A 16052-nucleotide genomic window follows, 5' to 3' on the forward strand; every position below is an offset into this window, starting at 1 on the left:
TTTCCAAACTCAAAGACTAGAATTCTAACAACAGTTTTCCTTACTTTATGCTGCTCAGAGAGGGTGAGTGACTAGCCCAAGGTCACACAGCCAGTCTGGGCAGACCTACATCTGGAGTCCAGGCTCTCTGATTCTGTTCCTTCGAGTGTCCCTTTCTGCTGCATTTCAGGTGGGAATAAAGGGCGTGGAAGTCCTGTTTGTTTTGTTTCCCCAGGTGCTGGCCCTGCTCCTCCCCGTGCCAGGATCAGCTGTCCCCAGCAGCCCTACTCCTCACCCTGGGCCTCGCCCTTGCTCCTCAGTGGACACCTCCCTGCCCCCTAACATTCCAGCCCTTCTCATCCTGCCCACCCATGCAGCAGGACCGGTGGAGATGGGAGCTGGGACCCCTCTCCGTGCCCCTCCGGGCAGGACTTACCATGGCCAGGGTGCTGCCCACTGCTCCTACTGCTGTCACTGCCACCAGCGTCCACGGCAGGAACCACCTCATGCCTGGAGGTCAGTGGCCAAGGCATCTACGGAGCAGCCCAGAGGATCCGGCCACCTCTCGGGGGAGCTGGGCCGAGACTGACCTGGCCCATCAGGAGTGCCAGATATGCCTCTTCCCGCAGCCCTTAGGGGGTTTTATTAAAGCAAGATCTGACGTCAGGGTTAAGGACAAACCCTGCATTTTCCTCTGAAAAAACTTTTCCTGCCTCTCTCTCTCTCTTTTTTTTTTCTTTCTTCCCTCTGTCCCCACCTCCAGCCCAAGCTTGGCCAGCCTCCCCGGCTCTGACAGCTCTTAAAGGGAAAGTTACAGGGCTATGATTTCACATCAGGGCGGTAAATTCTCACAGAAGGAGCTGGGGTCATCCTGCCTAGGCATTTCTCAAAGGTGGGGAGGGGCAGATGGTGGGAGGGTACCAGGCAGAGGTGGAGATACAATTACAGCGGCCAGCGCTGGCAGGGGCTTTGAAAGCGCTCCCAGTGGAGAAAATAAACTCCCTTCCATTCCCTCTGGCTGCTCCTACTTCTGGTTTGCATTTGTCATCTTTCACTCCTCTCTCCCTGGCTGCAAGCAAAGGAGGGTGGCTTTAGTCCACTGATCATGAAATGGTATGAATTCACAAATGAGCTCAGGGCTGGGGCACTGGTTACCATCATCACCTCCTCTACAAATTAAAGCTCTGGTTTCCAATTTACAGGCGTTCCCGCCCCTGCTTTTAGCCGGAAGCCCTTTGGTACTGGAGCTGTCTCCCCATGTCTGGGCGCTTGTTATCCCTGGTGGGTTTGGGGTGCCTGGCCTTCACCCCTTGCTGGGCACTTGCCACATTGGTGAGGGGTCTCCTTTGGAGCCTGGTCTGCCCTTGTCCAGCCCCCTCATCCCCACGTGGACCTTAGCCACAGCCTCCTGACTGGTCCCCCAGCCTCCTGTTCATTACCGTCCACACTTCTCAGAGCCACCAGAACAATCCTTGGCAAATGGAACCAAGGTGATGGCGCTCTCCTGGCTCCAGCCTCCCAAAGCCTGCCCATTGACTTAGCATGGCATTCCCAGTCCTTGCGTGGCCTCCAGGCCAGCAGCCTCCCTCATCTCTTCTCCTTCCATTCTCCCTCCCCTGCACTACACTCGGCCTCGGTGGACTCCTTGCTGTTCCTCTCACACCCCAGCAAATTCCCATCTCTGGACCTCAGTGGGAACTCTCTCCCCTGTGGTTTTCATAACAATTACGCCATCTCTTCCCTTTTACTGTAACATATACAAGGGGATGCTGAACCATGTGTGTCTGCTTGGAGGTGGCGGCAGGCTTGTGCCTGTGGAGGGAGATTATGACCATAGACACGACCCCCATAAGAGGTGACTCTGATGATCTCTCCATTCATTGACTTAGGGGTGGGCCTCTCACCCAATTCTGGCCAATGAGACAGAAAGAGGACTCTGCTGGGGGCTCCTAGAAAGGACTCCATTCCTCAGGAGGAGAAAAAACTTCTCTATACATTCTCTTTTTTCCTTGAGTTCAAAGTTGATGGCTGGAGCTACAGCAGTCATTTTGTGCATATAAGGCACAAGCTGGAGGATGAAAAGCCAACATGCTGAGGATGGTAGAGCAGAAGGAGGGAAAGAACCTGGGTCCTTGGAACTTAAGGTGTTACTGAATTAAACCTGGACCTTCAGACTTCCCACTGTATGAAATAATTTGATGACTTATTGCTTAAGCCATAGATTGAGTAATTTACTCGTATAATCCTAATTAATATATAGGATTTGTAGAAATCATGTATGTAGAGTGGCAGTGGGGTATCTGTCACAAAGAAACTGCCCAATCAACATCAATCCTCATTTTCTTCTCATGAACTCACTTGATGCTCTTAAAACAAATTCCATGAGGCAAGCACTGCGGAAAAGTGTCATTAAAGGAATCACCCAAAGTGTTAGGTCTAATCCAGGTTCAATGACCCTTTGATGAGCACCAGGTATGTAGAGGCCCTGTACTAAGAGATAGCTCATGACCACAAGGTGGACGGTATTACTACCCCATGTTATGGGGGAGGGGAAGCGGGAACTCAGAGATGCCAGGTGATGTCAGGACATGCACTAAATTAGGGGCAGGAGGGGGGCTGGAACCAAAATCTTTGAACCCTGACAGCCACTGAACCCTTCCAAGCCGGCTTCACCCACTAAAGTCCCTCAATATTCTGTAATAAGAGTGAAGCTGAGCCCAGAGAATGTCAGGATCACTTTTAGGAAATCTGATTGCAACAAGCACTTGCAACAGATACCCCAAATCATGATCGAAATGCTGGCCCCTTGTGCCTGCCGGTGAACCTCAGATGGCTCAGCTGCCATTCTTCATTGCCAAGGAAACCTGGAGTGAGCTGACATGGTGAGCCAGGCAGGGCAGTGGGTTAGGAGGGAAAACGCCTGGGGTGCCACCGCAGCTCTGCTGCTCACCTGTGGGCCTTGGACAACCAACAGTCTCTCTGTGCTCAGTTTTGTTTGCTTGAAGAAACAGGATCATATTAGTGCCTACCCTGTGTGATTGTCAGGAGGCCCCCTAAGCAGACAATTTGGAGTGTCCCAGCATTTGCGAGTGGAGGAGCCAGGATGGGTCGCAGCCCAGGCTGGTCTGATTGGGTGGCCTTGTGCCCATCCTACGTCAGGGCTTAGGTGTGTTGGCAGACCTCATGTTGCAGACTGGGTGTGTGTCTGGGGTCAGCCATGGTGAGTACGGGTCCAGGGCCTGGCACTTCCCGCTCATGAGCTGGGCAATCTCTAAGTGACTGGCTGGTGGTGACCGGAACAGTAGCTGCATTTATGGAGCATCTATCGCGCCCCTGGAGACACTTGCCATTTCACTGAATCCTCATCTCAGGTCATCTCATGCCCATTCTACAGATGAGGAAACTGAGGCATGGAGAGATGAAATAAATTTCCCCAGCCATTTGGCTCGTGCATGGCAAAATTGTCATCAGAACTTAGGCCTGTGTGACTCCAAAACAATTTTTTTTCCAAGTAGACCAAGCTGCCTCATGAGTGGAACCAATAAGGGAATAAATACAGGAATGAATGAATACAGTAGCTGGACAGACGGATGGGCAGATGGACAAATGACTGAATGTGTGGGTAGATGATTCCACTGTTAGGAATATTCCATTTCCCAGGTCTCCCCAGGACGGGATCCTCATTTTCAGTTTTCCGCATCCATGTCCCCCTTCTCTGACCACTCTGCCTAACTCTTCAGCTCCATCACCCACCGGCTTCTTTCACTGCCCTGGCCCCAGCACCACTGCTTTTTTGTTCAGCTATTGACTGTCTCCCTCCTGGGCTCTGAGATCCACGGGCGAGGCCAGGCCCACATCTGCCTGCCTCTCTAGGCTGAAGCCCAGCAACACGCAGAACCCGGCACAGCGTGTGTTAGAGGCAGACTTCAAGGGAAGGGCCAGATGAATGAAGGAAGCAGACGAATGACGTGGTGATGGGAGGGACAGATTGAGGAAGGAAGGAAGGAAAGAAGGAAGGAGGGAGGGAGGAAATAAAAGGAAGGAAGGAAGGAAAGGAGGAAGGCAGGCAGGCCTAGAGGAAGAGACCAACAAAACCACGTGTCTCTGCTTCTCAAAGTCCCTGGAAGACTGCGTAGCACATAGTAGGTTTTCAGAGTCCATTTGTGGAAAGAGCAAGCTCAGGAGTACAGGAAAGACGGGGCTGAGCTGTGTCTAGTTGACAGCAGGAATGTGCGGTGGGGCTGGGTGACAGACTGCATCACCCAGGCGTGGGGCCCAGGGCCATCGCACAGGGTTATTTATCTCGTCGTCTGTAATTCATTTCTATCTGCGCTGCAGAGGGTTCACGGTGCGCTGCCCAGGCCACACAGGGCCCCTCTGAGTCCAGCACTTGCCTGCTTCCCCTTATCCCTATTTCCCACGCCTCTCCCCACACCCGACAACAGGAACCACATCCCTGAGCAATGTGTATGTATATGGCCTTTTAAAGTATGCAGTGGTTGTCAATTTAATAATCGCATGTAAAGCACTAATGATGGGGGCTTCCTTGGTGGCGCAGTGGTTGAGAATCTGCCTGCCAATGCAGGGGACATGGGTTCGAGCCCTGGTCTGGGAAGATCCCACATGCCGCGGAGCAGCTGGGCCTGTGAGCCACAACTACTGAACCTGCGCATCTGGAGCCTGTGCTCCGCAACAAGAGAGGCTGCGATAGTGAGAGGCCCGCGCACCACGATGAAGAGTGGCCCCCGCTTGCCGCAACTAGAGAAAGCCCTCGCACAGAAACGAAGACCCAACACAGCCAAAAATAAAGAAATAAATTAATTAATTAATTAATTTTTTAAAAAAAAGCACTAATGATGTGCTAAGGTCTGCTCTGAGAATCTCTCAGGTCGGTGCTCATTTCATCCCCTCTTTACATTTGGGGAAATCGAGGCACGAGGAGCTAAAGGACCGTGCAGGAGGTGACACAGCAGGTACGCAGCAGAGAGCAGATTCATGGCAGAGAGTGGACATGTGTGAGTTTGTACTCTAGGTAAAGGGCGGAATGCTCCAGCCCCGTCATTTCTCCTTTTCCCCGGTCTGTTCCGGTTTTCCGACCTCTCTGGCTACCTCTTTCCAGTGTGTGGCTTCTGACCGTCGCCCTGGTTTCCCCAGTGTGCGACCTTTGGGTCCTGTTTCATCCCATCCCCCTAGTGAGGGGCCCTCCTGTGACCTGCGACTCCCCACCTTCCAGGCCTGTTGGGGAGTTTCTCTGGGATTTAGGCCTCACCCTTAGCTGTTCCCGTTGCTGATGCCGTTCCCATGCGGCAGATGGTTCAGGGCTGCCTGCACAAGCCTGGGTCGGTCTCCTGCCCCCTGCCACTCGCCTGCTGTGTGACCTTGGGGAAGTCACATAATCTCTCTGTGTGCTGGCTTCCTCACCCCTAAAACGAGGATGAGAGAGGTATTGATCATATACCTAGATGCTCAATAAAGCCCCTGGTCCGTGATGAATATTCTTCTTTGGACTCTGGGCCGGGAGTGCTTCAAGGGCAGGGTCTGGACGAGGGCGTCCAGGTCTGGGCCCTGCAACCTGGCCAGACACACAGCAGGCAATCGGGATGTATGTGGCGGGGAGGACAGAGGCTGGGGTGGGGACAGTGTCGGGGCTCTGGCCTCATTCCCCGAGGAGGCCACGGCCCCACTTCCGCCTCTCCCGGCCGAGGGTCCCCGCATCCAGCTGTTCGTAAGCTCTCCTTCAGTCTGAGCCCAACCTTTCAGCGGTTTCTCTAACAGACCTCCCAGAGCAGCTGTAAATAAATTCCAAAGAGGGGCTGGTGGAGGGGTTTAAGAACAGAGGCCTGTTGAAAGCATTCCGACGCCAAACAATAAGGCCTCCGTGACCAGAGCCAGATGCACAGAGAATTCCAGAGACTCTCGGGACCAGGCATCCAGAGGCCCCGGATCTGCTCACATCTTGTTTGTCACTTATTAGTCCCACGAATGTGCACGGAGCCCACACAGTATGGCGGCACGATGCCAGCTCCCGGGGCTACTCAGATGCACACCCCACACCCCGGCCGGGGCAGCAGAGGCCACTTCCGCTGAACCAACACGGCTGCTTTAGAAAGCAGAGGATTTGGGGCTGGTCTGCTCTGCCCTCCGCCTCCCTGTGATGCCGGCTCGGTGGCACAGGTGGGGCTGTACCTCTCCCCCTGGGGCCTAAGCAAGAATGGAGGCACTGATGAAAGGTGACCCTGGGCTCCAGGTCTGCTCAGAGGCCCACAGGTCAAGGTAACTGTCCCTCGTGCCCCAGCCTAAACAGTTAGGGTGGCTCTGGGAGGGTCACTGGGCAGCCCCTGGCCCGCTGCACAGCTGCTACTCATTTCTTGAGCCGCAACTGACTTGGGCAGAAGCTCACCTCTAGCGCCAGCCATGGCTACAGGTAGGGCCCCCCAGGGAAGGTGGAAGAGAAGAGCAAGGGCTTTGGGGTTAGGCGGGCCGGCGTCAAACTCTCGCTTTGTTAGGTACAAGCTGGGAGATCCTGGGGAAGCCACTTCACCTCTCTGAGCCTCAGTTTTCCTATCAGTAAAATGGGGGTGATGATAATAGCTACCTCCCAGGGCTGTGATGGAGACGAAGTTAGCGCTCAGCATGTGGTAGATGCGAAATGGTTGTTATTAATATTCCTCTTTGCTCTTCATCACAGACACTCTTCCAGTGTCCTCCGCCCGGGACACCTTGACCCCTCCCCTCCAGCTATGAGGCTCCTGTCCTCAGCAGGGCTGAGGTTGGGACACAGCGTCCCCTGTTCTTCACCCCGCCTCCTCCAGTAAAAGCTCCCAGTCTTCAGGGCGAGTGTTTCTGCTGGTCTCTTTGATGAAATTGACTGGGGGTGTGTGCAGGTGAGGAAAGAGAAATGAAACCGGTGAGACAGAGGCAGAAGTGCCACCTGGCCTGACTCACTCCCCGCCGGCCCCTGACAGCACCCTGGGAATTCTCCCCTAGAGGGGAGGCGGGGTCGCCTCACTGAAGACCCGTTCAGAACCACATGTAAATGTATCCTGAACCCTCCCACCCAGAGACCCCCTCCAGCCCCGGACCTGGGCTCCAGCTACAAGGATTCCCGGGCAAAAGCAAGGCGCTGCTGTGCGTGGTAGCAGGGACACAGGGTCACAGGACACCCTTGTCATCTCTACGCCCCCTGGGAGCTGGCCCTTTGCTAGGCATGCAGAGTCACTCAATGGACATTAGTTACAAAAACAAAGCTCCCTCACCCTCTTATAAACGGATAATGCCATCTATTGCATGGGATTTCTGTGAGCATTAAATCAAAGAAAGTGCCTCCGATCCCTGGGATAGGAGCTGACACAGGTTGCTTCTATGTGTTAGGTTCTCGCCCAAGATCTCCCTTTTTTTTTTTAAAGACTTTAGTTTTTAGAGCAGTTTTAGGGTTAAAACAAAATCGAGAGGAAGGCACAGAAATTTCCTATATACCCACCGACCCCACAAACGTATAGCCTCCCCCATTATAAAGATCACTCACCAGAATGGTACCTTTCTTACCAAGGATGAACTGACATTCATGCATCATTATCACCCAGAGTCCATAGTTAGGTTCACTCTTGGTGTTGTACATTCAATGGTTTTAGACAAATATACAATGACATATATCCATCATCCCAGTATCACACAAAGTAGTTTCACTGCCTGAAAAATCCTCTGAGCTCTGTCATTCATCCCCTTGCCTCCCTAGCCCCTGGAGACCCCTGATCTTTTACTGTCTTTGTAGTTTTTCCTTTTCCACAATGTCATACAGTTGCAATCTTATAGCATGTAGCCTTTTCAGATTGGCTTCTTTCACTTAGCAATATGCACTGAAGTTTCTTCCTTGTCTTTAATGACTTGATAGTTGATTTCTTTTCAGTGCTGAATAATATTCCATTGTCTGGATGCACTAGTTTATTTATCCATTCACCTACCGAAGGACATCTCGGTTGCTTCTGAGTGCAGGCAATTATGAATAAAGCTGTAATACACATCCGTGGGCAGGTTTCTGTGTGGCTATAACTTTTCAACTCATTTGGGTATATACCAAAGAGCACAAGAAACTGCCAAACTGTCTTCCGAAGCGTCTCTACCATTTTGCATCCTCAGCACCAGTGCCTGAGAGCTCCTGTTGATCCACATCCTCACCGGCATTTGGTGTTGTCAGTGTCCTGGATTTGGGCCAATCTAGTAGGTGTAGAGTAGCATCTCACTGTTGTTTTAATTCGTCACCTCAGAGCCACTGGACAGGCAGCCGCTAACGTCATCCCCATTTTACTCAGTCGGAAACTTGTGTTCACAGGAGTAAGTCATGACCCAAAGTCACATGAGGGGTGGAGCTGGGATTTGGACCCCAGGATGCTGGTGCCCTTGCCCAGGTTTATGACTCTCTGAGGGACGAGGGGCTCTCGGGGCTCCAGGGTTCTTGAGTGCTCAGACGAGGAAGAGCATGGTCTGGAGTCCTGGGCAGGTTTGGTGAAAAAGCTCTGTGCACGCTGGACTGTGCAGGTTGCCCTGGGTTTGGGTCGGCAGCCGGCGGGAAGGATGCTGGGTTCCAGGCTGGGAAGCAGAGAGCAGCCCTGCTTTGGAAAGGAGCATCATGTTACACTTGTCCTTGGCTCTGAGGCTTTCCAAAGCACTCATGGAAAGAACATTCAAGAAGCAGGTCCCATACCAGCCTGTGCCAGGAGACACCCCAGCATCTGAACCAGGCTGGGGGAGCCACTGTGTCTTCATTCTTGAGCCCCTGGGTGTCTGACCAGCCTCAGATGCAGCCCAGGGTTGACTGGGCATTCTTGAAAGGAACTGTGCATGGGATTCACCTGGAAGCTTTTAAAATGTACACATTCCCAGGACTGCCACTCAGAGGTTGTGAGTCAGTGTGTCTGGGAAGGGCTGCAAATTTGCTTTTAAACAAACACTTCCTGGTGAGTCTGAAGGAGGGCTTCCTTGGAGCCTGATTTGAAAAACTGGTCAGAGTAAATAAGCCTGTGCTGTGATACAAACTGGCCTGGGCCTGATCCCGGGTCCTGCCAGTGTTTCACCTTGGAGGAGCTGTGGACATTCTCTGAGCCTCTGATGTTTTATCTGTAAAATGGGGTAATAAGATACGTTCCATTGTGGGTATGAGGATGAAATGAAAAACCATGTTAGTTTTCCAGTGCGGTTGTAACAAAGTGCCATAAACTTGGTACTTAATTATTATTTATTTATTTATTTATTTATTGGGCTGTGTTGGGTCTTCGTTTCCGTGCGAGGGCTTTCTCCAGTTGCGGCAAGCGGGGGCCACTCTTCATCGTGGTGTGCGGGCCTCTCACTATCGTGGCCTCTCTTGTTGCGGAGCACAGGCTCCAGACGCGCAGGCTCAGTAGTTGTGGCTCACGGGCCTAGTTGCTCCGCGGCATGTGGAATCTTCCCAGACCAGGGCTCGAACCCGTGTCCCCTGCATTGGCAGGCAGATTCTCAACCACTGCGCCACCAGGGAAGCCCAAACTTGGTACTTAAAACAACAGAAATGTATTCTCTCACAGTTCTGGAGGCCAGAAATCAGAAATCAAGGTGACGGCCAGGCTGGACTTTCTTCCAAGATACTGGGGGAGACTGTCCCTCGACGCTTCCAGGTCCTGGAGGGCCCCATCGCTCCTTGGCTTGTGGCCGCATCACTCTGGTTCCTGCTTGTCTTCACATGGCCTCTCCTCTCCTATTTGTGTGTCTGTCCTCTGTGTGTCTCTTATAAGGGACACTTGTCAGTAGATCTGGGGCCACCCAAATAATCCAGGATGATCTCACCTTGAGATGTTTAACTTAACGGCATCTGTAAAGCCCCCTTTCCTAAATACAGTCACATTCACATAACATCTTATGGAAAAGCCCAAACGAACTTTTTGGCCAACCCAATATCTTTTTGGCAGTTATCATTCACCACCCTATATTTGAAAACTCTCAGTACGAGACCTGGGGCATCACAGGGGCTCAATAAATATTATTCTCCTACTCCTGCCCTTTCTTGCTTCTCTGTTGGTAAATTCTGCTCTTTCTACCTTCAAATAAATGTACAACCTGACCACTTCTTACCACTTCCACTGCCACCATTCAGGTCCTGTGACCTGGGCTCACCAGGGACAGTGTCAGCCCCGGGAGAGTCCTGAGAAGGGCTGGTAGCCACTCCAGTGGCTGGGTATGCGGCCGAGGCTGGACCCGTAGGTGCAGGGCAGTGGCCGTGGTGGAACTCGGGGCCTCACCAGATACAGGGGTGGAGTCTGGCTGGCCCTCGGGTGTGTCGGGGCTTCGAGAATCAGCCCAGCTGCTCAATATTTCCTGAGGGTGTGGGGCAGATCAGCGCCCCTTCCGGGACTCAGTTCCCCATCCATGTGGTGGAGAGGAGGCCTCCACTCTGCAGCCTTGAGGCCCTGGGCTCTGTATTTGAATGACATCTCTACTGCGTAAGCAGCATTAGCGCAGAGGAAAGAGAGATTATCAAGGGCTCCAGCGGAAAGTGGGGTTTTCTAGGCATGAGGGACCAATGTCCTTAACCGTGTACCCAACACTGTCCCTGATGACCTCCAGCCTCATCTCCCACCACACAAGCCTCGCTTTCCTCTGCCCAGGCCAGGCTGATGTCCCACAGGGCCAGGTTGCACCCTGGTCTCTGCTCTTCCCACCGAGCCTTTCAGCAGCTTCTTTGCTGCAAACTCTTACTCATCCTTCAAGCATCTGCTCAGGGTTTATGGCCCTCAGCAAGCTTCTGTATCACTCTCGATTCAGAGGGGGAAAGGAATTGCCATAAGCATAATGGGAATACAGATTCCATGCATTGCAAAAAGGAATTTATGGAATTTATTCTGTATGGGAATTTCAGCATTAGTGCTCACACAAATGAGTATTGAACAGGGAGGAATGGGGAGAGGTGAGGTCAGGGAACAGTCCCTAATCAGTCCACCAGATTTTGATTTTGACCCTGCTACCTGTCACGACCCCCATGCCCACTGGGTCTCTGGCAGTTACTGCTCTGAGACTCTGTTATCCCCACGGGACACAGGGCGCACATTTGATGGGAACACCTCTCGCTGTCCATACCGCCCTGCAGGATACATTGCCATCAGAGGCTTTCAAGGATGCTGCAGCTCCCTCACCAGTGTACATCCCAAAGGCTTGAAGAAGGAATGTCCACTGAACCTCCTGGGGAAACTAACTCGGGGGTGGGTGAGCCGATTGCATTAAAAAACCCATTCCAGTAATCCAGCCTCCCTAAGTCCATCATGCAAGACCAAGGAAATTCTGGCATTTCAACTTTGTTCTATTTTGACCACCTTTGAGCCAGTTTCAGTGAATTTACCAAATAAACTGTTAAAACTACTCACAAGGCTTCCCTGGTGGCGCAGTGGTTGAGAATCTGCCTGCCAATGCAGGGGACACGGGTTCGAGCCCTGGTCTGGGAAGATCCCACATGCCGCGGAGCAACTGGGCCCGTGAGCCACAACTACTGAGCCTGCGCGTCTGGAGCCTGTGCTCCACAACAAGAGAGGCCGCGACAGTGAGAGGCCCGCACACCGCAGTGAAGAGTGGCCCCCGCTCGCCACAACTAGAGAAAGCCCTCGCACAGAAACGAAGACCCAACACAGCCATAAATAAATAAATAAATAAATTTAAAAAAAAAACAAAACACTACTCACAGCTGCTTAAGCTGGCATGTTGAATCCAGAATCTCTGGTTAGTAAGATCATGTCAACAAATAAGACCTGATTCAGTATCATGTTCCTTTCGCCCTGATTCGACATCCTTATGAATCACTTACACACAGATGACCTAAGTGCCTGTTGATATAAATTAGCAAAATTTTACAGGTGATACATTGCATCCCTTAGTGCTGCTGGAAAATGCATCTGGCTATAAATCTAGGAGCAACGTGAGCTGGTGGAGGTGGACCTCGGGGAGGATTGACACTGCCCCACATGAAGCCCCCTCAGGACCCTTCTTCATAGGTTCTACAGACAAGGGAAGATGAGCCTCTCAGATGGGGAGGAAGGGTTGTTTCTACTTGAAAAGGAAGCTTGTGGAATTAGGGACTCTGTGGTTCTTGGAATCTTCATTGGAATCTTCCCATATGTCCTCATTCTGACATCGAGGGTCCCATTTTCCCAATTCCTCCTTCCTCGCAAGGCTGTGAATTCCATTTGCATTATAATCCAGCCGCCCCAGGATTTGGTGTTGGGTTTGGCTTTCAGAAATCTCAACCTTGTAGCTACAAAAGACAAGGATTTCTTTCAGGACCACAGTACAAGCGCGTAGACACACACACACACACACACACACACACACACACACACACACACACACACACATATCTACTGGTTTGCGTCCTTGTTCTAGGGAGAAAAACATTCTAGACACATGATATTCTGCTATATCCCCAGTTCTCCCAAGCTCTGGATGGGGAATGCAGGTGTCTGCCATGGGTGGTCCTGTCTGTCAACTGTTGGAGGGTTTTTGGGGCCAAGGGCTGGAGTCATTGCCTCCTTAAAGCCACACCTACCCCCTCCCCCGCCTTCCTGGAGATGATCTGCTGAAGATGAAGCTTGCATGGCCGGGTCCGCCTCCCTGCGTGAGCTGGGAAGCCGCTCTGCAGAGCAATCCGGCACTGTTTAATAAGATCAGTAAAATAAAACAGGCGTGTGTCCTATGGCCCGGCAGCCCCACTCTTGTGTATATGCCCCGAGACTTTTTCCAGGGACTATAAAGGGATACGTGGGAAGATGTTAATCTGGGTTTTGCTTGCGGTGGTGAGGAGCTGGAGGGGGCCTGGTGTCCACGTGGGGAAAATGGGGAAGTAAACGGTGGACAATGCAAACCACGGAGAAACAACGTACAGAGCAACAGGAGCGAACTGTGAATCCAGAGATGAATGAAAGACTTAAACAGGGAAGGAGGCCTCCAGCCAGCACCGCTGATGTGGATTAAAATCAGATACACACAACCGCACTCTTTTACAAACATCGGTACATATTCAAGGACACACGCAGTAACGCTGCCTGCAGCTGGAAGGAGAGGGGAAGAGAGAGGGACCAGGAGGAAGAGGGACAAAACAAACCAAGAGAGGAGTTTTGAAAGCATTGATGAGAGGGAGCCACAGACCTGAAAATACAGTTAAGCTGGGGGCACGCCAGGGCAACAAAACCAATGTAAGAGAGATTGGAAAAAAAAGAAGGGGGAAGAGAAAAAGAAAAAGAGAAAGAACAGGTAAAGGATGCAAAGAACAGAGGAAGGAGGAGATGGGGTAGGAGAGGGAGGAAGAGAAGCGGGAGGAGGGGTGGCTGGGCAGGAAGGAAAATGTATGTTTGCACAAAAACTCTGTGGGCTGGTTGCCGGCTGCTTTATTTGTGAATAGTCAAAATCTGGAAACAACTGAAATGCCCTTTAACGGGGGGATGTTTAAACCAACTGTGGTCAACCACACCACGGAATTCTATTCAGCAATAAAGAAAAGAACACATTAGAAATTGGTCACAGAGAGGAAACGGAGCAAGTAGAATTTGGGGGGAATGTTCCACGTTCCAGGCACTTTTAAGTTCACAACTCATTCTATTTTCACCCAAACCTATGACACCAGGTATAGTGATGTCCATTTTACAGCCAAGGAAACTGAGGCTCTGGGAGATCCCACAGTGTACAGTCTCCTAGGGCTGCCATTTAAAAAGTGCCACAGGGTGCCCGGCTAACTCAGTCGGTAGAGCACGAGACTCTTAAAATGTGCCACAGACTGCATGGCTTAAATAACAGAAATGGATTTATTTTCTCCCATTTCTGGAAGCTGGAAGTCCAAGATCAGGATGTCAGCAGGGCTGGTGTCTTTGAGGCCTCGTCCTCGGCTTGTAGAAGATGCCTCCCTGTGTCTTCACACGGTCTCCCCTCTGTGGGTGTCTGTTTCCCAATCTCCTCTTATAAGGACACCAGTCACAATGGATTAGGGTCCACCCTAGTGATCCCATTTTAACGTACTCACACCTTTGAAAACCCTGTCTCCAAATACAGTCACGTTCTGAGATCCTGGGGGTTAGGACTTCAACACATCAATTTTAGGGAGGGATCCAACCCAGTGCATAACAAATGGCTGGTAATCAACAGAGCTGGACTTCAACCCAAACCTTCGGGGCTGTTCCGTCCTTTGCCCACCCACAGATGACCCAGGTCTAAAGCACATACAGCGTGATGCTTTGCTTGCCCTAACGTCCTCATGAGCCTGTCTGTTTTGACCGTGTCTGAGCGACCGGCCTGGCCCTGGTTCTCTGCGCACGTCCTTGCCAAATTCCCTTGAATCAATCATCAGGGCAAATTCTCCAGGGACAGGCAAGCGGACGTGGTGAGTGGCAGGGCCTTGACTCAGCCTAGCACACCGTGGGCCGGGGTTTGGGGAAGCCGGGTGGCTACTGGGTTTGTGCACAGTCCTCTGAGCTGCAGAGCTTGTTCTGGGGGATGAACGGCCGGTCTGCAGCAGGACTGGGATGACCTCTCTCCCCTGGCCACAGCGCTCAGCTCGCTTCAACATAGAGGCCAGCCGGCTGGAGTCCCACACGATTCCCTGGAGCTCTGAGCGCGTGGGAGGTCCCAAAAGTCAGACAGCGTCCCCGGTTTGGCACCTTTTCCTGCCAAGCCCGTCTGGGGCTTTTGGAGATGGCTATGATTTCTTCCCGGTGCCTCTGAGCAGCAATGTTGGTCTCTGGGCATCACGGTCCTTGAGTGCCAGATGTCTCACACTCTCCCCCAGTTCTGTGTCCAGTGTGCGTGAACAGATGGAGACATAGATGTCACTGTGGGGAAGCAACATGACAGCCTCCTGACCCTTGCCCTTTGCTCTGCACCAACTCAGATGTCCTCCCCACTCTCAAATCTCTCACTAACATCTGTGTAAAGTGAGTCAATTTAACTCAACACTGTCTGCAGACCCAACAGTGAGCTAGGCCCTCACTTACAGAGGTGACCCCAAGGTGACCAAGGAGATAAGCTGAGGTCCTGGTCACTGCAGAGCCATGGGGATCATAGCAGGTCCACATGCAACTTCCCCACATGGCAGATGGAGGTCATCCAGGCATGGATCAAGGTGAGCAAACCTGGGAAGGCCATGGGCAGGACATAAAGGGCACATAAGGATGAATAAGAGTTTGGTTGCTAGGTAGGGTGTGGAGAGGGAGTCAAATTCCAGGCAGAGGAAAGAATGCACAGATTCACCATGCAATCCTGCGTTTACTGAGCTCTTTGTTTGTACCAGGTGCCTTGTAAAGCACTTTACACATATTCACTCAATAATCTTCACCGCAAAACAAAACACAGCAGTCCTTTCATCTCCATTTTATATTTGCAGATAAATTAAACCACATGCCTCAAATTTCATGGCTCCTAAGTGGCAGAGGTGGGATTCGAACCATAGAGCTTGCCTCCAAGTCCGCCTGCTTAACATGGTTCCAGTCTAGTTCTCTACAGGCCTGATGGTGATGTTCCCCTTCGCTGTTCTCTGTTCTCTGAGCACCTACTGTGTGCCAGACACTGAAAGGAGCTGGGGTCAGGGTGGCCAGTTACAGCCCTGGCCTCCAAAACATTAATATATAAAGAAATAGTCAAGTTCAATACTAAGCAATAGAGTTGCCATTGAGGCAAACTCAGGGAATTATGGGGATACACTCAGCCTGGGGGAGGCATGGTCTATGGGGCCGGAGGTGGGTGGGAGTTTGCAGGTGGAGGAAGTAGAGACACAAAAGGTAGCGCTTAGTAAGGTAGAGCAAGGGAACATGGTTTCCAGGCAGAAGGATGAACAGGTGGCCCAGGGACACAGAAGGGAAGGGCACTGCACCTCTGCGGGCCGGGAAGAGTCCAGCCTGTCAGGGGAGGGCACTCTGAGAGGCGAGTGGTTGGGAAAGCTGCAAAGGGGCCAGAACTAGAAAACCCTTGCGGTCCTGCTAAGGAGTATGGGGTCCCCTCTGAGGGCTGTGGGAACCCCTGAAAAGGTGTTGACAGAACAGTGTTGTGGTCAGATCTTCTAGAATGTTCTTGGTGGC

At 51.9% G+C, this 16052-nt stretch overlaps 3 protein-coding genes across 5 annotated transcripts in view; 2 read left to right on the plus strand and 1 right to left on the minus strand.

Moving 5' to 3' along the window:
• Positions 1-617, minus strand: part of CCN4 (cellular communication network factor 4) — a 39069-nt gene extending 38452 nt beyond the window's left edge. For all 3 annotated transcript variants that reach the window (XM_082363780.1, XM_082363779.1, XM_082363778.1), the window contains exon 1: positions 416-617. In XM_082363780.1, the coding sequence (XP_082219906.1) occupies positions 416-487 (72 nt within the window). In that variant the 5' untranslated portion in view covers positions 488-617. The remainder of the gene's footprint in view (positions 1-415) is intronic.
• The window catches only part of NDRG1 (N-myc downstream regulated 1), a 98922-nt gene extending 92773 nt beyond the window's left edge, over positions 1-6149 (plus strand). The window contains exon 16 of the mRNA XM_082363777.1: positions 6115-6149. Coding sequence (XP_082219903.1) covers positions 6115-6134 — 20 coding nt within the window. The 3' untranslated portion in view covers positions 6135-6149. The remainder of the gene's footprint in view (positions 1-6114) is intronic.
• SLA (Src like adaptor) overlaps positions 3778-16052 on the plus strand; it is a 142417-nt gene continuing 130142 nt past the window's right edge. Inside the window, exon 1 of the mRNA XM_082363795.1 lies at positions 3778-3789. The gene's annotated coding sequence lies outside the window, so the exon portion shown is untranslated. The remainder of the gene's footprint in view (positions 3790-16052) is intronic.

This window comes from Balaenoptera borealis (genome assembly GCF_965194805.1).
Source record: "Balaenoptera borealis genome assembly, chromosome: 17".
NCBI classification, from domain to species: Eukaryota; Metazoa; Chordata; class Mammalia; order Artiodactyla; family Balaenopteridae; genus Balaenoptera; species Balaenoptera borealis.